Raw genomic sequence first — 22,444 nt, 5'->3', positions numbered from 1 at the left:
ACATCATTTGCCAGTGTCTTCTCCCATTTAATGGGCTGCTTATTAGTTTTGTTGATTGTTTCCTTTGCTGTGCAAATCTTTTTATCTTGATTAAGTCCCAAAAGTTTATTTTTCCTTCTGTTTCCCTTGCCTCAGGAGACATCTCTTAAAAGAAGCTGCTACAGTCAATGTCAAACAAGTTACTGCCTGGGTTCTCTTCTAGAACTTTATACTTTCAGGTCTCACATTAAGGTCTTTAATCCATTTTGATTTTATTTTTGTATATGGTATAAGAAAGTGGTCCAGTTTCATTCTTTTGCATGTAGCTGTCCAGTTTTCCCAACACCATTTGTTAAAGAGACTGTCTTTTTCCCATTGGATATTCTCTCTTGTTTTGTCGAAGATTAAATGATTATATAGTTAGGAGTTCATTTCCAGGTTTTCTAATCTGTTCCATTAGTCTCTGTGTCTATTTCTACGCTAGTACCATACTGTTTTGATCACCACAGCTTTGTAATATAACCTGAATTCCAGAACTATGATGCTTCCAAGCTTTCTTTGCCTTTCCTTTTCAAGATTGTTTTGGCTCTTCGGGGTCTTTTGTGGCTATATACGAATATTAGGATTGTTTGTTCTACTGTGAGAAATGTATTTTGGTATTTTGATAGGGACTGCATTAAACATATAGATTGCTTTGGGTAGCATAGACATTTTAACAATATTTGTTTTTCCAGTGCAGTGGGGAGGTTGGTAGGGGATGGGTTAAATGGGTGGTTGGGATTAAGGAGTGCACTTGTCATGATGAGTGCATGGAGATGTATGACGTGTTTAATTACTAGAATGTATACCTGTAACGAATATAACACTGTATGTTAAGTAACTAGAACTAAAATCTTATACAAATTAAAGGAGAAATAAACAGAATATGGAATAGGAAAAAATAGAATTAAGAAAAATGATAGCTGGTTCTTTGAAAAAATAAACCAATGTATAACTTTTAGCTAGATAAGAAAAAAAGAGAGGCTCAAATAAGTAAAATCTTAAAACAATAGGGAAACATTACAATCTGATACCACAGAAATACAAATGATCCTTAGAGACTGCTATGAATAACAATATACCAAAAACTTGACAACCTGGAAGAAATGCATACATTCTTTTTTTAAAAACATTTTATTTATTTATTTATTTGATAAAGAAAGAGAGTGGGTGGGGGGAGGAGCACAGAAAGGGGGGGATCTTAAGCACACTTCACACGGAGTGCAGAGCTCAATATGGGGCTCCATCTCACAATGCTGAGATTATGACTTGAGCCGAAATTGAGTCAGATGCTTAATTGGCTGGACCACCCATGCATCCCAGAAATGGGTATAGGATTCATCCCTGGGATGCAAGGATGGTTCAACATATGCAAATCAACAACTGTGATGCATCCCATTGTTAGGAAGAAAAATAAAATCCCATGATCATCTCAATTGATACAAAAGTATTTGACAAAATTCAACAGCCATTCACAATAAAAATTCCTAATAAACTGGGTATAAAAGGAAAGTACTTCAACATAATAAAAGCTGTATATTACAAGCCCACAGCTGACATCATACTCAATGGTAAAAGGTTAAAGATTTTCCTCTGAGATCAAGAACGAGACAAGGGTGCCTAGTCTCACCATGCCAATATAATAGTATTAGAAGACCTAGCTCAAGCAAACAGAAAGAGAAAGAAAAGGCATTTGCATCAAAAACAAATAAGTAAAACCATCTCTGTCTGCAGATGATGTGTTTCAAAATATAGAGAAAACAACAGACGCCATCAAAAAAACTGTCAGACCTAATAAATGAATCTAGTAACATTGACAGACATAAAATCAACATACAAATATCAATTGCATTTCAATACAATAATGACACATTACTTAAAAAAAAAAGAAAACAATCCCACTTATAATAACATCAAAAATAATAATATACTTAGGAATAAATTTAAACAATAAGGTAAACGATCTGTACACTGCAAACATATACTGATAAGGAAACTGTAGACTCACAAATTAATAGAAAGATATCTCATGTTCATGAATTTAAAGTATCAACATTATTAAAATGTCCATACAACCCAAAGCAATGTATGGATCCAATATAATCTCTATCAAGATTCCACCAGCATTTTTTACAGAAATATTAAAAAAATAAAAATAAAAATTTTATGGAACCACAGAAGATACTGAATAGCCAATGTACTTCTGAAAAAGAGGAGAACTGGAGGCAATACACTTCTAATTTCAATGTATATTACAAAGTATAGTAATCAAAACCAATAGGATACTGGCATGAAATCAGACACGATCTATGGAACAGAACTGAATGCCCAGGAAATAAACTCATGCATATAAAGTCAAAGGAGCCAAGAATACTCTGTGAAGAACATGTGGTCTCTAAAACAAACTGTACTGGGAAAAGCAAATAGTCTATATGCAAAGAATGAAACTGGACTCCTATCTCACACCACTCACAAAAATTAATTTGAATTGAATTAAAGATTTTAATGTTAAGACATAAACCATAAAATTCCTAGAAGAAAACATGCAAGAAAGGTCCCTGACAGTAAACATGCCAATGACTTTATGAATAGGACACCCAAAACACAAACAATGAAAACAAAACAAAACAAAAAATATGTGAACTACATCAAACTAGGAAAGTTCTTCATGGTAAAGGAAATAATTGTGTGTGTGTGTGTGTGTGTGTGTGTGTGTGTCTCCAGACACAATGGAACAGCATTTAGCCCTGAAAATGAAGGAAATTCTGCCATTTGCAACAAAGTGGATGAACCTTTAGGGCATTGTGCTAAGTGAAACAAGTCAGACAGAGAAATAAATACTTATGAATTCACTAACATACAGAATAGACTAAAACTAGTCACAGGAACAGAAAACTGATTAGTGATTGCTGGGGTAGCAGGTGGGACCTGAGGCAAATGAATAAAAGTAAACAAAGGGTATAAACTTGTAGTTATAAAAAGTGTAAGCACACAGATATAAGGCAGAGTGTGAATTACAGAAGATATAATGTGAGTATAGTTGATAATTAATGTGTGTATATTTGAAAACTGCTTAAAGAATAGATTTTAAAATTTCTCACCACAGAAGAATAAGATAAAATAAACTGTAAGTATATGAGATGATGTGTTAACTTTGTTGTAATAATTAATATATAGTTGTACATATATACACACGTGTGTATATACAGGATACACACATACACATACAAAATCCTTATGTTATACTTCTTAAACTTATATACTGTTATATGCCCATTTATTTCAATAAAGGTGGAAAGAAAGCAAAAATTGGGCAAAGGACTTGAATATACTTTTCTCTAAAAAATATATACAAATGGCCAATAAGCACATGAGATGTTCAACATCATTAGTCATTAGAAAAATGCATTTCGAGCCCACTATGCCTCATTTCTATTGTATATCATCTCTCTTCTCTTGAGGGTTAAACTTTACTTCCGAGGTCTTGTAAGGATTATTAAATGCCTATTAATAGCCCCTATTAAACACACTGGGTACAAAGGCCTCATAACTCTTATGAATGCTAATAGTGAGTCCTTGAAGGGCTAAAGAAAGATTCTAACTGTGATACTTTGTCTCAGAAGCTACAGACTAACTTCCAAAATTCTTTTGAAGACAGAGGAAAGCATTAAAGAAGATAAAAGACAGTGCAAATGGGGTTGAACACCTTTTCTCCTGTAAAGCTTCACATATCTCAACTGTGTCTAAAAATTCAATTCTAGATGGCCAAAACAACAACAACAAACCAGAAAATTGGAGAAATGGGTGAGTACAATCAAACATCAGCAGTAGAGGAACGAAGGACAACAGCAAGCGGTATCATCTGAGATGGAAAAAGGATGGAGTCCTATTGCCAGGGGCAGGGGGACCCAATACGAACATGTGAATCATTACTCCACAGTGTAAATTTATTCATAAACAGGCCCTTTATAGATATACATGTAGGTACAAAATCAATTCTTTGTTTTCTAGAATACATTGGGTCTCCACTCTGTGTTATTAGGAAAAGCACGGTAAGCTGTTACAATGGTCCCTCTGGTCTGTAATATTAACTCATGTTATTAGAATTAGATGCTTTTCCAGCTAAGTATCAAGGTAGGCATTTCTTTATACCAAATACTATTCTCTAATAAATTACCACAGCAAGGTTTAGTTATTGGAAAGTGCTACCTTTTCATTAAGTATGTGAATCAGAATTTTATGTTGGGGCCTATCAGAACTAAGTCAAAGCAGAGAACATGAAACATATTCAGATCTGTAACATTTACTTTTGAAAAATTCTGCAGGTAATTCATTTTTGTTTTGAATTCATTTTCTTTAAAGAACTATATATACTTACCTGAAAATGTAAAGAACAATTCATTTTGCAAACCAGCTCTTTGCATTTTAACACGATGGCATTCCGACTTCAGTAAAGAAACTTCACATGAAAGGTCAAGAACCAATTTGCTCAAAATCTGAAGAAGTTTCTTCTCAAAAGAAATATTATAGATACTATTGCAAGGAGCTGCATGATATCGAGCTGTGAACTGGTAATAATAATGAGGCTCACGATAAGCTGTAAAAAATTAAAGAACAACACAAAAGTGGGTATTTAAACAATTAAAATATACTGCAACTACTAAAATGAAACTGTTACTTGAAATAAGATCATAGTATTTTTATATCCATCCTGAGGAAACTGGGGGATTGAGGGAGACAGGGATTATGTCATCACATGCCCCATGCCTATGGTATCAAAACTGAGATTCTGGGTGCCTGAGTGGCTGAGTCGGTGAACCCTTGATTTTGGCTCAGGTCATGATCTCAGGGTTGAGGATGAGCTCAATATCAGGCTCTGCACTCAGCAGGGAACCTGCCTGAGATTCTCTCCCTCTCCTTCTGCCCTTCCCCCCTACTTGCTTATGTCCGTTCTCTCTCTCTCTCTCTCTTCCCCCACCCCTCAAAATAAATAAATAAATAAATCTTTTTAAAAAAATCAAAACTAAGATTTTAACCAAGAAGCCTGCCTCATACGTAATCTGTGTCCTTAACCAATACATTATTCTTCCTCAAACAGGAAAGAAATTTCTCAAAGTTTAACTATTCATCTTAAAACAAACAACAGTCCTGTAATTACCAACTATAGGCAAAAACTGGTATGTTTCTTATAAATCTACCAGTTTTACTGAGTTCCATTACAATATCTGAAACTGAGAACCTTTCTTCCCTAACCATTTTAAAATCCCACTGAAATGAGAGGAAAAATACAAAAATCATAGGAAATTCAAAATAATTATATACATATTATATAATCACATTCTTGACATAATGACATCAAAATAAAAATCAACAATGAAAAATCTATCAAATATTTTAAAATAAAATACTACTAAATAACAAATAGTGTATCCAATAAAGTAATGATGATTAAAAATATTAAAACAATTACAGTAGCATGACATGACATGTGGAAAAACGGTACAAGCTCATTTCCCAATGAAAGCAATGTCAATTATTTTTAGAAAACAGCCATTTATAATGTCTGAAAATGGTCCTAACATAAGCAGAAAGAGGGAAGGGTTCCTGGAAAAAGAAAGTCATAGCTCTCTGGGCATAAGAACAGTAATTTCAGGCCCTGGCCATCTTAGGCAAGCATACAGGAATGAACAGCCTGTGCCAGACCAGGAGACAGCCAAATCATACCAGAAACAATAAATTAGTGACAAAATTCCCAGTGCTAGTTAGTTATGACAACTATCTCAATTAATCATGAGCAGATAGCAGTTTACTGGATTGTACTCACCAACTTTTAACTGTGTCAGAACTTCAAAGCCACAAAAAAGCTGAGAGATCTGATCCAAGCCACTCTCTTTGTTAACTTGCACACTATGGCTCAGGGAATGCAAAGTGTTATTTAAACACATTCTCCTGGGTGAGAGTATGGGAAATAAGGCACCACCCAGGAGGTGAAATGACATCTGGCAGCAACACAACCTTCAACGCCTCCACCGGCTGGTGGCTGAGGCCCGGGCAGGGGAAGAAGAAGTGTGTATAGAAACTAGGGAAGGCTAAATATTTTCTTGCAGTAACCAGAGCCAGCAAATGTTCAATTATCATCCTTTACTTTTCTGATAACAGAAATAATCTTTGTGGAAAGAGAAACAAAAAATTTGTAAGCAAACAATAAACCATACAAACTCCCAGTACTGATTCCAAAGTGAGGTCTGACCTGAAGCACACTCTTGCGTTAACTTCACCGGATCTAAACCCCTCTGAGCACTCAGAGGCTGGACCCACCCAGGCCAGAGAACTGATTATACATGCCCATGCCTGCCCCTGCCTGCCCTCGGAATACTGACCTGGACTCTGCCACCTTAAATGACTTTTTGCCCAACTCCAACCTGTATTCCCCCTTGAGCAAGCCCCTTCATAAATATGGATGCACCCTCAGCTTAAAGCTTCCCCAATTTTCTTGTTCCAGGAGACACCAGTGTGGGTAAGAGCCCTGAGGTTCTCTTTGCTCACTGCAAGTAAAACCTCTCCTTTTCTTGTCTGAGAACAACACTGGGAAAGTCAGTGGGGAGGAGCTACCATGGGGTCAGAAAAAAATCTCAAACACAGACCTGGGGAATACGCTTTCAAAGGAACCCAAATTTAACTGGATTAGTGTTCAGACGAATTTATGTCTACGGCACTGTCAAAAACAAAAGATCCATCAAACTGCTCTGGGTACACCCAAGCTGCACCTTCTTAAAACAAACCAGGGGCGGGGGGTGGGGGGGGTGTCTTCGTGTTATGGTGGGTGAGGAGTGAACTTCACAGAAATGATGTAGGTACTTGCTAAGCAAATAAACATGAAATAATTATCACAAGGCTGGGGAGAGCAGGGGTATGGGTTACTACCCAGGGTTCATACTCTATCTAAAAAGTCCAATTTCTAGAAAAGGAACAGTAAAATATGACTCACGTACTGGAAAAAATGAGGGAACAGTAACCACTTTTGAGAATGATCAGACGTGGGATTTAAGAGATAAAGATTTCAAACCATTCATCATAAATATGCTAAAACCAGCACCTGGGTGGCTCAGTCAGTTGAGCATCTGACTCAGTTTTGGCTCAGGTTGTGATCTCAGGGTCATGAGATCAAGCCTCATGTTTGGTTCCACACTGAGCACAGAGCCTGTTTGGGAATCTTTCTCTCTCCCCCTCTACCCCTTCCCCCGGCTTGAGCACATAAAAAAGAAAGAAAATGTTAACATAACTCAAGAAGATTATTATTAAAGATGGAAGACATAATGACAATCTCACATTAAATAAAGAATATCTATAAAGTTAGAATTATAAAAAAATGAACCAAGTGGACACACTGCAGTTGAAAAATGAAAACATGCAAAGGAGAAATGGACCAAGGGGCTTAGCAGATATGATCTGGCTAAAAAATGAATCAGCTAAAAGAAGTTCTTCAGACTGAAAGACCATGACCTCACTCAATAATATGAATCCACACCCAAAAACAAAGTGTTCTAGTAAAGGTAATTATATAATTATGAAGACAGTATAAGTGCATATTTCTTCTACTTTTTTCCTCTTTATGGATTTAAAAAGCAGTTGTATAAAAGAATTTGTATACAATGTACCAAAGGTCCCCTGTGTGGGGCTACAGAAATTACTATAGATGGTTAATTTGATACGTGGGAGCAAATGAAGAAAATAAAACATGATCATCAAGAAGACTGATTAAACAAAACCTATAAACACACACTTTCTCTCCTTTCTAGCTCTGGCTTCTCAGAAACACATAAAACTATATAAAATAACTATGTATGGTTACTTATGCAACATTTACAAATATAACATGTATAATATTAATACCACAAAAAGCAGGAAAAGGGAATATATGTATGTGTGTGTGTGTGTGTATACATACATATATATATATATATATATATATATATATGAGTGACATTCTATATCTCACTGGAAATAAGTTAGTATAAATGTCAAGGTGACAGTGGTAGGCTAAGATACATGTCGTAGTCTCAGAACAATCAATAAGGGAGTAACTCAAAAATATACAGTGAAAAATCATTAAAGAAATTAAAATGCGGGGCACCTGAGTGGCTCAGTGGGTTAAAGCCTCTGCCTTCAGCTCAGGTCATGATCCCAGGGTCCTAGGATTGAGCCCCACATCGGGCTCTCTGCTCAGCAGGAAGCCTGCTTCCTCCTCTCTGCCTGCCTCTCTGCCTACTTGTGATCTCTGTCAAATAAATAAATAAAATCTTAAAAAAAAAGAAATTAAAATGCTACATTAAAAACATACATTTACTTCAAAAGAATTAATGAGAAACAGAGGAACATTCATGAAACAAGAAACAAAACAACAGTGTATATATCTAATTATATAAAAATGTTAAATGTGAAAGAATGGTACTATCTAATTAAAAGGCAGACACTGTGAAACTGGGTTAAAAAAGCAGTATCAGTTACTTGGTGTCTAAATGAGTCACATGTTACCTTAAATGATACAAATAAACTGAAAGTACTACAATGAAAAATGAAACTATACACTACACATATACAAACACAAGAAAGCAGAAGTGGCCACACAATTATCATGCAAGATGGACTTTAAAAGAAAAAAAAAGTTCCTAGGGAAAGAAAGGAACATTTTATTAAGATAAAAGGGACAATCTCTCAGTAAGAACAATTACAAACATAGACACGCCTTAGAACAAAGCACCAAAACAAAACAAAACCTGACAAAAATAAATAGACAACACTATTAGAGACGTCAATACCATGCTGAAAATAATAGAAAAAATAGGTAGGAGAACAACAAATAAATAGAAGACTTGGGTAATGTCAGGGACAAAACAGAACAGATACCTATAGAACTCTCCACCCAACAGCAGCAAAATGTTCTTCTCAAGTACTCACAGCGCATTCTCAAAGATGTTGCATATTCTAAGCTACCAATCTCAATAAACTTAAAAGGACTGAAGTACAAAGTATTTTCTCTGACTACACTGAATAAAATTTAAAAAAAAGAAATTCATGGCCAAAACTAAGAATCGGATTCTTAAACCACTGTGCCACCCAAGCACGCCAAATTCTAGAAAACATTTAAAGAAATGTTAACAATTCATAATTAACTCTTCCAAAATGAGAAAATGAAGAAAAACTTCCCAATTCATATTATTATTACCCTGACAGCAAAACCACATAAAAAATTTATCACAAGAAATCTTTGGACCAATCTCTTATGAATACAGATGCAAGAATTTTCAACAAAACACTAGTAAACTGAATCTTGCAGGGTACTGAAAGAATTATACATCATGACCAAATGGGATTTATTGCAAAATGCAAGGTTAGTTAAACATTTGAAAAACCAATGAATTTAATACACTACAAAATAAAAACCACATAATTATCTCAATGCAGAAAAAAACAAAAAACACTTGACAAAATCCAACAAACTTCCATACTTACAAACATAATCAACAAATTTGGTACAGGAAACTTCCTCAACCTAATCAAGAAAACCTACATAAAAACCACAGTTAACATCACATTTACAAGGAAGAAAAGAATGTCTGCTTTAACCATTCTTATTCAGCAAAATATAAGAAGTCCTAGTCATCACAGTCAGAAAAACAAGGCATACAAATTGAAAAAAATAATAATAAACTGCCTCTGTGTGTTTATGTCATGACTGTCTCACAAAGAATTTACAAAATAAAAGATTCTAGAACTGTTAAGTAACTTTAACAAGAAAACAGATTATAAGATTAAGACACAAATAAATCCTTGGTTATATATTAACAATAAACATTTGAAATCCAAAATTTAAAACCTAATGCCATCCAAAATTATTCAAAAAAAAAAATAATAATATACTTAGGTATATACTTAACATGTACGTGAAAGAAATAAGAATAGATTTTTTAAAAACATATAAAAGAAATTAAGAAAGATCTAATTAAATGGAGATATACCATGTTCATGGATTGAAACACTCACTATAGTAGAGGTGACATTTCTCCCCCAAATTTATCTACAGAGTATATGTAATTCCCATAGAAATTCTGCCAGGACATTTTGTAGGTACATTCAAGATATTCTAAAGTTGATATGAAAGAGGAAGTCCCAAAAAACACAAAAACAATCTTCATAAAAAAAAGGATAGTGGGAAGAATCACTCCACTTGGTATTGAATGTTTCTATATTATATAGTTATATTAATTGACAGTGTGGTACTGGCAGAGGAAAAGACCTATTGATTAAGGAAAGAAATTAGAGAACACAGATATAGACCCCCACAAATATTCTCAACTGGTTTTTGACAAAGGTACAAAAACAATTCATCAAAGGAAGAACAGACTTTGCAAGAAGTGAAGCTGGCATAACTGTATATCCATATATAAAAAGTTAAACCTCAAACCTTATACAAAAATTAACAGAAAATTTGTGCCATTAAAAGTAAACTCTAAGACTGTAGAAGAAATAGATCATCTTTAGCTATGGCTAAGCATAGAACTTTTAGACTTGATACCAAAAGCATGATTAATAACCAAATCTGATAAAACAGACCTCATGAAATTAAAAAAACTTCGACTTTGCAAAATTACTACAAATTACAAGACATTAAGAAGAGAAACTGTAGGGGCACCTGGGTGGCTCAGTGGGTTAAAGCCTCTGCCTTCGGCTCAGGTCATGATCCCAGGGTCCTGGGACCGAGCCCCGCATCCATCCGGCGCTCTGCTCAGCAGGGAGCCTGCTTTCTCCTCTCTCTCTCTGCCTGCCTCCCTGCCTACTTGTGATTTCTGTCTGTCAAATAAATAAATAAAATCTTTGGAAAAAAAGGAAAAAAAAAGGAATAGAAACTGTAGAAGATAAATAAATGGAAAAATAATTCATGTGTATGGACTGTAAGAATATTTCTAAGATGTTCAGACTACCCTATCAACTGATTCAATAAAATTCCTATCAGAATTCAATAGCATTTTTTATAGAAATAAAACAAACAATCCTAAAATTCATATGGAACCACAAAAGACTCCAAATAGCCAAAGCAATCTTGAGAAAAAACAAAGCTGGAGGCATCACACTCCCTGAATTCAAACTGTACTATGAAGCTACAGTAATGAAAAAAGTAAAAAAACAAACAAAAAAAAACAGATAAATGGAAGAGACTTACATACACAGTCAATTAATTTACAAAAAAAAAAAAAGAGAGAGAGAGAGAGAGAGAGAAACATGCAATGATGGAAAGGATAGTCTCTTCAACAACTGGTGCTGGAAAAACTGGACCACCCATAGAAAAGGATAGAAACTGGGCCACTAACTTACACCAAACACAAGAATTAACTCAAAGTAGATTAAAGAACTGAATGCAAGACCTAAAACCATAAAACTCCTAGAAGAAAATATAGGTGATGAGCTCTTTGGCAATTTTTCTGATACCAAGAATAAAAGCAATAAAAGCAAAAATAAACAAGTGGGACTACATAAAACTAAAAAGCTTCTGTACAGCAAAAGAAATAATCAACAAAATAAAAAAGATAACTTACTAATAGAAGAAAACTGTTGCAAACCATATGTATAATGAGCAGTTAATACCCAAAATTTCTGAAGACCTAATACGACTCAACAGCAAAAAACACAAACAATCCAATTAAAAATGGGCAGAAGATTTACATAAGCATTTTTCCAAAGACACAGAGATGACCCACAGATACGTGAAAAAAATATTCAACATCATCATCAGGGAAATGCATATCAAAACCACAATGAGATACCACCTCGCACCTGTCAGAAGAGCTGTAATCAACACAGGAAACAAACTGGAGCAGCCAGTGGAAAACGGTACAGAGGTTCCTCACGAAATTATAACTGAACTACATTTTGATCCAGCAATTCCACTTCTAGATTTAGCCCCCACAAAAAAACACTAACACAAAAAGATATCTGCAGCCCCATGTTCACTGTGGCACTACTTACCACAGCCAGGATAAGGAAACCGTGTCCAGTGACAGTTGAATGGCTAAAGAAATCTTGGGATTTGACCACACACATGCGTGCATACATGTAGCAATGTGGGTGGACTTTGAAGGCATTACACCAAGTGCAATAAATTAGACAAAGACAGACAAATACTGTATGATTTCTCCTATATGTATAATCTTAAAAAAAAAAAAAAAGGAAAGAAAAGAAAACCTCATTGATAACAGAGAACAGATTGGTGGCTGCCACAGGCAGGTAGTGAAGGTTAGAAAAAACAGATGAGGGGATCAAGATAAAAAAATTAAAAGTTAAAAAAATATATTCTGGATCCCCTCCCTTTGGGGAAAAAAAATCTCATTAAGACACTGAAAAGATATAGACCAGAAGAGAAAATTTGCAAATATCATAACCTACCAAAGAATATATATGGAAATCTGTATTTAAAAAAAATCAAGGCACTCAATAATACCACATCAAAAATTCCAATTAGAAAATGGGCAAAAATATCAACGGACATTTAACCAAAGAGGGTATACAGTTGGCAAATATGCTCATAAATTATGTTCAACGTCCACAGATATTAGGTAAACGCTAACGAAAACCACAGTGAAATATCACTTCATACCCATCAGAACGGTTAAAATAAAAGATAATGACAACACTGAATACCAGAGAGGACATAGAGAAGCTGTTGGCAGAATGTAAACTTGCACAGCCGCTGTGGCAAAGAATTTGGCAATTTCTTATAAACCTAATATGTAACTATCTCATGTCCACATCCAATATGCACTTTGGGCATTTATCCCACAGATATAAAAGCATGTACCTACACAAAAAAAAATATACACAAGCTTCATAGCAACTTTACATGTTATAGCCCCAAGCCTGAAACAACCCGGACGTGCTTCAGCGGGTGAGGGGTTAAACAGACTGTGGCACATGTGGGCTGCAAAGTACAGCTCAGAATAAAGGAAATGAATGATAAATGCACACCACCATACAGATGAACTTCCAGAGAATTAAGCCAAATGAAGAAAATCCAATCCCATAAAATTACGTATGCTATTCCTGTACTTATATAATAATTTTAAAATGATGAAGTTACAGAATTGGAGAAGATGGTGGTTATCAGTCACAATGAGGTGGTAAGAGGGAAATGGGTAGAGTATAAAAGGACAACGCACAGATGCCTTCCACTGAGTGTCTGCCTTCGGCTCAGGTCACGATCTCAGGGTAGAAATTCACTTCTCCCTCTCCCTCTGCCCCTCCACCCAGGCTTGTGCGCTCTCTCTCTCTCTTAAATAAATAAATTAAATCTTTAAAAAAAAAAGGACAACCCAAAGTATACTTCTGTTGCTAGTGTTGCTATGTATCCTAACTGTAGCAGTGCATACAGGAGACTACACCTGCGATAAAATTTAGAGAATTAAACACACACACAAACTCACAACAAAGGACTATAAAACTGGAGGAACCTGACTCAGATTGCTGTACATTATGAACTTAGTATCTTGGCCTGATTATGTGCAATATGTTCACAAGATGTCACTATGGGGGAAAACTGAGTAAAAGCACACATAGGATCTCTGGATCATATTTTGCAACTACCCATGAATCTATAATTATCCTGAAATAAAATGTTTAATTAAAAAAACACAGGTGATGGTTGACTCAGTCGGTTAAGTGTCCAACTCTTGATTTTGGCTCAAGAGATTAAGCCTCATGTCAGACTCTGTGCTCAGCTCTGAGTCTGCTTGAGACATTTTCTCACCCTCTCTCTGCCCCTTCCCCTACTTGCCATAAATAAATAAATACTTTAATAAAAAAATAAACACAGGCCAACCAAATAAATATAGGAAACTTTTATTTTCTAGGTATAAGGAATGATCTCAGAAAAAAAATCAAATGCAAAAAAAAAAAATCACAATTCAAAAAGCTGGTAAATCAGGGCACCTGGTGGTTCAGTTGGTTAAGTGATTGCCTTCCGCTCAGATCATGATCCTGGAGATTCAGGATCCAGTCCCGCATCATGCTTCTTGCTCAGCAGGGAGTCTGCTTCTCTGACCCTCCCCCTTCTCATGTGGGTACTCGCTCACTCTCTCCTTCTCTCTCTCTCAAATAAATAAAATCTTAAAAAAAAAAAAATCTGGGCAGGCGCCTGGGTGGCTCAGTGGGTTAAGCCTCTGCCTTCAGCTCAGGTCATGATCTCAGGGTCCCAGGATAGAGCCCCTCTTTGCTCGGCAGAAAGCCTGCTCCCCCCTCCCTCTCTTCCTGCCTCTCTGCCTACTTGTGATCTCTCTTTCTCTCTGTCAAATAAATAAAATCTTAAAAAAAAAAAAAAGCTGGTAGCTCTCACTATAACAACATTTGAACCTTCTGGAGTATAAACAACACCATACTGAGAGATAGGCAGAAGCTACTGCAGTATGATAAAGGATTGATATGCAGACTGGTAAGACCCTATAAATTACTAAGAAAAAGGCAAGTCATCCAAAATGAAAATGGCATCAAAACTAAAAAGGCAACGTAATCCACTAGGTAACAAAAATACTTTTAAATGCTCAAATTTACTAATTAAGGATGGGCATATTAAAGGAATGAGTCACCATAAATCTATGGTCTTGCCATATTTAAATCTCATAGTAATTCTGGATGTTATGTTATTTTTGTTACTTTCTAAAATTTTAAACATTCCATATATAAAAATGTAATTATAAGTGAATTCAGTTCCTCTAATTCAGGGAAGCTTACTCAGCATAAGCCAAACACAAGCCAACAGAAAAAATCCTATCTTATAAAAGATCAAGTTTTCATATAGTATGGCAGGGATATAAATTGGTCCACACTTTATAGGAAACTGACAGATTCTATCAAAAATAACACTGAATATTCTGTAGAAGATTTTACCTTATAGAATTCTTCTTACAGAAATACTAACAATTTAGTTTCCATAATATGAAAATACATGTGTATCTTGTGGTGAGCACAGGATAAAGTTTAAAGTTGTGGAATCGCTATGTTGTACAGCTAAGACTAACGTAACATTTTATGTCAGCTATACTAACAAAAATAATATAAAAACACCATTTATATACCAAACATGTATACTAAAGAACTTATACTAAAAACATAAAAGGGAATCTAATTGGCTTTTGTGCCTGTATAACAAAATTAACTTTAAGGTAAGAACACACACTCCCGAATCAGAATTCCTAGATTCACATCGGAGTCTCCCCACATTCACTTAACCCCTCTATGCCTCAGTGTTTGTACACAGGCAGACCACAGCAGTATGTACTGCACAGTCTGTTGTGGGGATTAAATTAGCTGAATACAAATAAAGCACTTCTGACAATGCCTTGCAGAGGCAAGCGTTTTATGGGTATGAGAATTACATGTAAAAATGCAGCACTGCTTGGCACAGATTAGCTATGCTCATCATTTACCATAAACTAGCATTCATTTAAGGCAATGCTACAATTGTCAGTTTATGTGAATACACTCTTATCAGAAATTATATTCGGTACAGACAAAACCTATAAAATAACAAGATGGAGAAAACTATGTAACAAAAGTGAAGCATGACTGATTCAGGAATTTTTGCAAATGATAGTAAATATGATTTCTCATTTAAAAATGATATCTTTCTTTGGATATATGGGATAGTGTTTATTCAGTGACCAAAAATTATTAGGAAACCACTAATAATTCTGCCATTTGTTCTGTAACTCAGTTGAAACAAAGATGGTACATTACTCTCCTATTGCTACTGTAACAAATCATCACAAATGTAGTGGCTGGAAATGGCACGAATTTATCATCTTGAAATTCTAAAAATCAGAAGTCCAAAGTGAATCTTACAAGGCTAGAATCAGGGTACATTCCTTCTGGAAGCTCTAGAGGAAACTGTCTGCCATCCTCAGCTTCTAGAAGCCTCCTGCACTCCCTGGTGTTTGGCCCCTACTCCATCCTCAAAGAGAACCACTGAGACCTCTCCTTCCACCATGACATGTCCTCTATGCGCTGCTGACTCTCACGCCTCCTCTTATAAGGACCCTGTGATTATACTGGGCCTACTCAGCTTTCTCAGGATCATCTCTCCTTGTCCAGGTCCTTAGCTTATTACTATGTGCAGAGTCCCTTCTGCTGTCTTGAGGTAGCACACTGAGAGGTGCTGGAGATCAGACACCTGCATGGGGGAGGGCTACTACCTCTCCAACATGGGTGGGCCTCCCCATGAGAGGGAACCTATAAGCCACCTTTGCTCAGGCTGTTCTCCTGGCTACTCCATTACCCACCTAGCCTTCCCAATCTCAAACTTCCAGAGATCAAATTGCTTTTAGAAAAGGATTATACAGTGGCATTTCATGCTCCTGTCTAGGGGGATAGCAGTGTGCCATCAAGCATGAAATTTCAGGATTTAAAAGCAGTACAGGTTATATTATAATAATTTGAAAACATAATTTCTGTAACTCCCATTTTCATTCATCAGCTTAAATTTATGTGTTCCTGTCAACTATCCCCTGAAAAAACAAGCCCCGTCCTCACCACTAACACTTTACAGAGTACTTTGTAAAACACAGGAAAGGAGGAATTGTTCTTTAATTAAAAGACTAAAAAATGACAAAATGCTTTTAAGACAAACCTAAAGATACATAAATACTTGAAAACATTAAGAAATGTTAAAAATACAATGAAATGCACTCCTTACCATATATAACATATTTAAGTTGAAGATTTTTAACAATTTCTTCCACAGTAGGTTTATACTCCAGGAAACATGTATACACTCCACTCATGCTCTCCTCAAAGTTCTGGAATATGAGGCTTCCTGTGGATGTCACTTGTGCAGTGCTGTTCTCTAATAAAGAAATAAGATAGAGTATTTAGTTGCTTAAACGATATGACACTGAGATAAAATGACAAAGTGTTTTCTAAACAGAGTTAAAAACATCAGATTTTACCTACAGAATCACTGAAAGGAGCTGGGGGCCTAACTTAGTCATTGCGCCTGGTGTTTGTTGACAGCATGTGACAGGATGACCTTCTTAGTGTCTGATTTTTTTTTTTAATTTAATTTTATTTTTTCAGTGTTCCAAGATTCACTGTTTATGCACCACACCCAGTGCCCCATGCAAACGTGCCCTCCTCAATACCCACCATCAGGATCACCTCACCTTAGTGTCTGATTTTTACTAATTGAGTTCACCAACTGTGTGGCACCTAAGTAGTAAGAAACTAACAATTCCATGTACTTAATGCACTCCTGATCTCCCTGCCCAGCTGTGAGCACTAACAGATATTCATATATATATGAAAACAGTAGGTATCTGCATACACTATAATTATGTATATGTGTATTTTATAGCTAAATTATGCCTTCCGTAAGCTCACAAACTACAAAGTACATGTGAAAAGGGAGGAATGCACCCAGAACAAAAGCTAACCCAAGATACTAACAACTAGGTACTTCTAGTCATTACACATGATAGCAGGCAAAGGCTGGGTTACAACCCAAAGGGCTGCTCAAGAAAGAAAACAGATCAGATCACCCTAATTGTCCAAGCACAGAGCACAGAGTTGCAGTGTTTAGAGTTAGGACTGGGTGCAAGAGTCCTTTTGACTTCCATGTGCTTCATTACCTCAGTATCACACTGAGAGAAACTGTTTATGAACTGTTTAACCCTCTGGTAACCCCTTAATCTTTCTAAAGTCTAGGTCCTTCATTTGTGAAACAACGAATCATAATACATGATAGCATACCTCACAAGATTGTTTTCCTGTGACAAATACAACAACTGTTAAAGTATTTGAAAAATCTACAAATCCTTAAGCAATTCAAGTTGTCATTTTCAAAGTTCATAACCAGTTGTGCATCTGAAAACCATTACATTGAAATTCACCCAACAATTTAATATGCCATTCATTAGAATGAAAAGTATTAACCTAGCAAATGCTTATCCTCTCTTCTTTAAGTAAACAACTTATTATATTTTTCAATGTGAGGTTTATTTTGAATAAATTTATGTCCTCAAAATAAGACAAAAGATGAATGTTCTTAGGAAATTTTCACTATTAATTTGCTCAATAAAAATGTGTTGGGTTTCTAGTACATGCAAAGCTCTACTTCAGATACTGAAGGAGAAATGGATAGATGGATATATTCTCCCTCAAGGAATTTACATAGAGAATTATGCCATAAGAATTCCTATTTCCATATCCTGGATGAAGCTGGAAAACAGGTTATAAATTGGGACTGTTTGTATTACAATGCCTATTTCTTCACGAATATTTTTTGATGAAAGATTACAGATTTATCATAACATCTCTTTTCTAAAACAGATTAACAAGTTTTCAACTGTTTGCTATATATTTCAGCAGAGACAAATACTTGATAGTAAATATGATAAAAGGTGCCTAATATATGTCAGTCAAGGAAGAGAAATGCTATATGATTTCACTCATATGTGGAATTCAAGAAACAAAACAAGCATAGGGGGAGAGAGAGAGAGAGAGAGAGCGAGCAAGAGAGGCAAACCAAGAAACAGATTCTTAACTCTACAGAACAAACTGATGGTCACCAGAGGGGAAATAGGTGGGGCGATGGAGGAAATGGGTGAGGGATTAAGGAGGGCACTTTTGATGAGCACTGGGTGTTGTATGGAAGTGTTGAATCACTAAATTGTACACTTGAAACTAATACTAGACTGTCTATTAACTACCTGGAATTTAAATAAATTTTTAAAAATAAATAATTAATATGTATTCTTCTCAAACTATAAGGAAAAAAAAAGTACCCATAGATATTAAATATCATGTTGTCAATGAAGATATGCATTCTTGGCAATAATTTGTAATGAAATTTTCCCAATTCAGAAGTATAAATTAATAAGTGCATTAAAACATATCTGAATGCCTACTATAATGTTAAATATTAGGACAGCCAGAAAAACAAGTTGCATATGATCCATAACAAAATACCCTCTCACCTTATTTTTAAAAAAATTTAAAGTGGCACACTTGAAAAGATACCCAGAGGATTCCACAGCCAATAGAAAACCCATTCTATAACGCTACTTAAAAAATGACTTTTTGAGTAACTAAGTTTGAATGGAATTTCATGATGCTGAGGGACACTACTATAACAACTCACACAGCGTACAGTCAATGAATAACTGAATGAGTCAGTACCTCTTCTCTCTCTACAACTTAGTTTGATCATCTAAAAATTCAGAGTTGGACTATACTGCCAGAAGTCCATGTCGTAGAGCTCTAAAATTACATGGCAAAATTTATGCACAATTTCATTACAACTTAATATTTTTATTTATTAATTTTTGACATAGATTTTTATTTATTTGTTTGACAGAGAGAGAGATATCACATGTAGGCAGAGAGACAGGGGTGGAGGGGAGCGGGCTCCTTGCTGAGCAGAGAGCCCGATGCTGATGCAGGGCTAAATCCCAGGACCCTGAGATCATGACCTAAGCCAAAGGCAGAGGCTTAACCCACCAAGCCACCTAGGTGCACCACACTTATAATTTTTAAAAATAGGTTTACATTTTTGGTTTCTGCTCAGATATGAAAATTGACTATGAGTACATTGATTCCACTATTACAATTAGGAAAAAGACAAACTTTCAATTAACAACTCTTCTTGAACCTATCAAAAGATTACAGTGGGATTACAACAAACCTGAAATTTGGGGATAGACAGTAACCTATAAAGAGAACAAGGACCCATGTATTTAAGAAGACTCCGCTAAAAATTTTCAGTGAATTGCTAAAAGCCAGTGTCAACCAGTGTCAACATGTCAAGCTTCTGAGGACCAGATACTAGGGTGGGGGAAGGCGGGGGTATTATACCCTCTTACAGGCTCTACCTTCAGCAACAACTGAGTGGTCAAATGGAAGGTGAGGGGAATCCTGAGCAAGACTCCCATTGGGTTCTGGCTAAAGGATGGGTCTAGCAAACTGCCAAAATCTACCCATGCCCATTTCCCACTTCCTGGTAAGAACAATGCTTTAATCTATAGGGAAAAAAGGAACAAAAATAGTCACATGGGGCACTATGGAAACTTGGTACCACTAGGGAAGGATACAGGAAGGAAAAAAAAAAGAGCCTCATCCTTGTAGAAGAATCGGCAAGAAGTATTAGGCCAACCCTAAAGGTGGAGAAGCATTTGTGATGGCCCCACCCCGCCCTGCCAAGACCCAAGGATACCATACCTGCCAAAAGCTAAGCTTAACTGAACATCAGAGACTGTCCTTCTCCCCCAGCTTCCCATCAGTAATAAGAATCTAGTAAAAATGCAGTGCAATCAAATTAGAAGACCTGCAAGAAAGAGATTCTTTCCAGAGAATTTTTTTTTTTTTTTAAGGAGAAATCAAAGCCAAAGAAAGATCAGACACTGGGGAAAAATAACTTCTCATAAACCAGACTACACCTAAAACATCTTTAAAGCTATCTGAAGCTTTCAATAACCACTGCAACAACCAATATTAAACCCAGACAAATTCTTGACTAGATGAACACAAACTCGTAATACTGAAGACATAACACTATTTAAAATATATATATTTTATTTATTTAAGCAAGGAAGAGAGAATACATGAGCAGAGGGAGAGGGAGAAGTAGACTTCCCTGCTGATCAATAATTTGTAATGAAGTTATGCAGGGCTCTATCCCAATACTCTGGATCATGACCTGAGCAGAAGGCAGACACTTAACAGACTGAGCCACCCAGGCACCCTGACATAACACTATTTTTAAAAAGGTGGTGATCTCAAAACATAAAAATACTTATTATCTACTGTCTTATTTAAGATATCCAACTTTAACAAAAACTTAGAAGGCATGTACAAAAGTAAGAAATGACACATTTCCAAAATACCAAGCAATATACAGAGGCAGACATTTTTTTTTAAAGATTTATTTATTTATTTATTTGATAGAAAGAGATCACAGCTAGGCAGAAAGGAAGGCAGAGAGAAGCAGACTCCCCACCAAGTAGAGAGCCCCATGTGGGGCTCGATCCCAGGACCCTGAGATCATGACCTGAGCCGAAGGCAGAGGCTTAACCCACTGAGCCATCCAGGTACTTTTAAATGACACAGATATCAAAAATATTAGACAGTAAATTTAAAATAACAATGACAAATGTACCAAAATATTTAATGGAAAACATAGATAATATATAAGACCAGATAGGAGAGATTTCAGCAGAAACTGAAACTGTAAGAAATAATTAAATGAAAATGGCAGAATAGCAAAACAAAATGAACAACAACAACAACACACACACACACAAATCCCACAATAACACAGATGAAGTATTTCTTCATGGGCTTGTAAAAAGCTTGACAGCTAAGGAAAGAATTGATGAACTCGAAGACAGGTCCAAAGAAACAACCCAACCTGAATCACGAAGAGAAAAAATAAAATACTGCTACAACCACCACCAAGAAGAAAGAATCCAAGAGCTGTGGAACAGTACCATACAGTGTTACATCTACATGATAGAAATCTTAGGAGAGGAGGGACAGCATGGGACAGAATAAATATTTGAAGACATAATAGCTAAGAATTTTTTTAAATTAATGGCAAATACCAAACTAAATGTCCAAGAAGCTTAGAGACCACTAAGCAGAAAAAAGTATAAAAAAACAAAAAAAAAGGTATATAATATTCAAATCCCTGAAAATGAAAGGCAAAGAAAAAAATCTCGAAGTCCATTAGAAAAAAATGACACAATGTCTACAGAGGGACTGGGATAAGATTACAGCAGACTTGTCATTAGAAAACATGTAAGCAAAAAGAATCCAGAAAGGCAGCTTTAGAATGTTGAAAGAAAAAAAACTGTCAACCCAGAATCCACAACCAGCACAAGATAAGCAAACTTAACCCAAATCACACAGAGGAAAGAAAATAATAAAAAACAAAAACAGAGACCAATGAAATCGAAAACAAAAAATAACAGAGAAAAATAAATCAAACCACGAGCTGGTCCTTTGAAAGGACTGAAAAAATTGTTTAACCTGTATCAAGAGAGACCAAAATGAAAGGGAACAGATTACAGCCAGTATCAAGCAGAATGGGGCACATCATACAGATTCTGAATATATTAAAGAAAGTATCACAAACTACTTCATGTACACAAATTTCACAGTTGAAAGAAGATTCTAAATTGGACAAATTATTTAAGATACAAAATACAAAAAGTCACAAAATGGTGAGTAGGGAAAATTCTATTCCTACTTCATTTATATAATACCTGTGAAATCTGAAGCCAGACTTCAAAGGCACATGACTTTAAGTAAGTACCTTATTCTCTCAAGTCCTCTGTTTTTTCACATATAAAATGGAGGGAATGATTGTACTTACTGAAGAGGGCTGTCC

At 35.6% G+C, this 22,444-nt stretch overlaps 1 protein-coding gene across 2 annotated transcripts in view; it reads right to left on the bottom strand.

The window, feature by feature from the left end:
* Window positions 1-22,444, bottom strand: part of ZPBP (zona pellucida binding protein) — a 114,820-nt gene that overhangs the window by 69,308 nt on the left and 23,068 nt on the right. For both annotated transcript variants that reach the window (XR_009352753.1, XM_059170639.1), the window contains exons 4-5: window positions 16,757-16,906; window positions 4,397-4,615 (exon numbers count right to left, since the gene is read on the bottom strand). Coding sequence is in view for 1 of the 2 variants with exons in the window: in XM_059170639.1 (XP_059026622.1) it covers window positions 4,397-4,615; window positions 16,757-16,906 (369 nt within the window). In the remaining variant the exon portion in view is untranslated. The remainder of the gene's footprint in view (window positions 1-4,396; window positions 4,616-16,756; window positions 16,907-22,444) is intronic.

The sequence above is a fragment of the Mustela lutreola genome, chromosome 4, assembly GCF_030435805.1.
Source record: "Mustela lutreola isolate mMusLut2 chromosome 4, mMusLut2.pri, whole genome shotgun sequence".
NCBI lineage: Eukaryota > Metazoa > Chordata > Mammalia > Carnivora > Mustelidae > Mustela > Mustela lutreola.
Note: the sequence above shows the minus strand (reverse complement) of the source record. Positions and strands in the feature narration are given on the sequence as shown.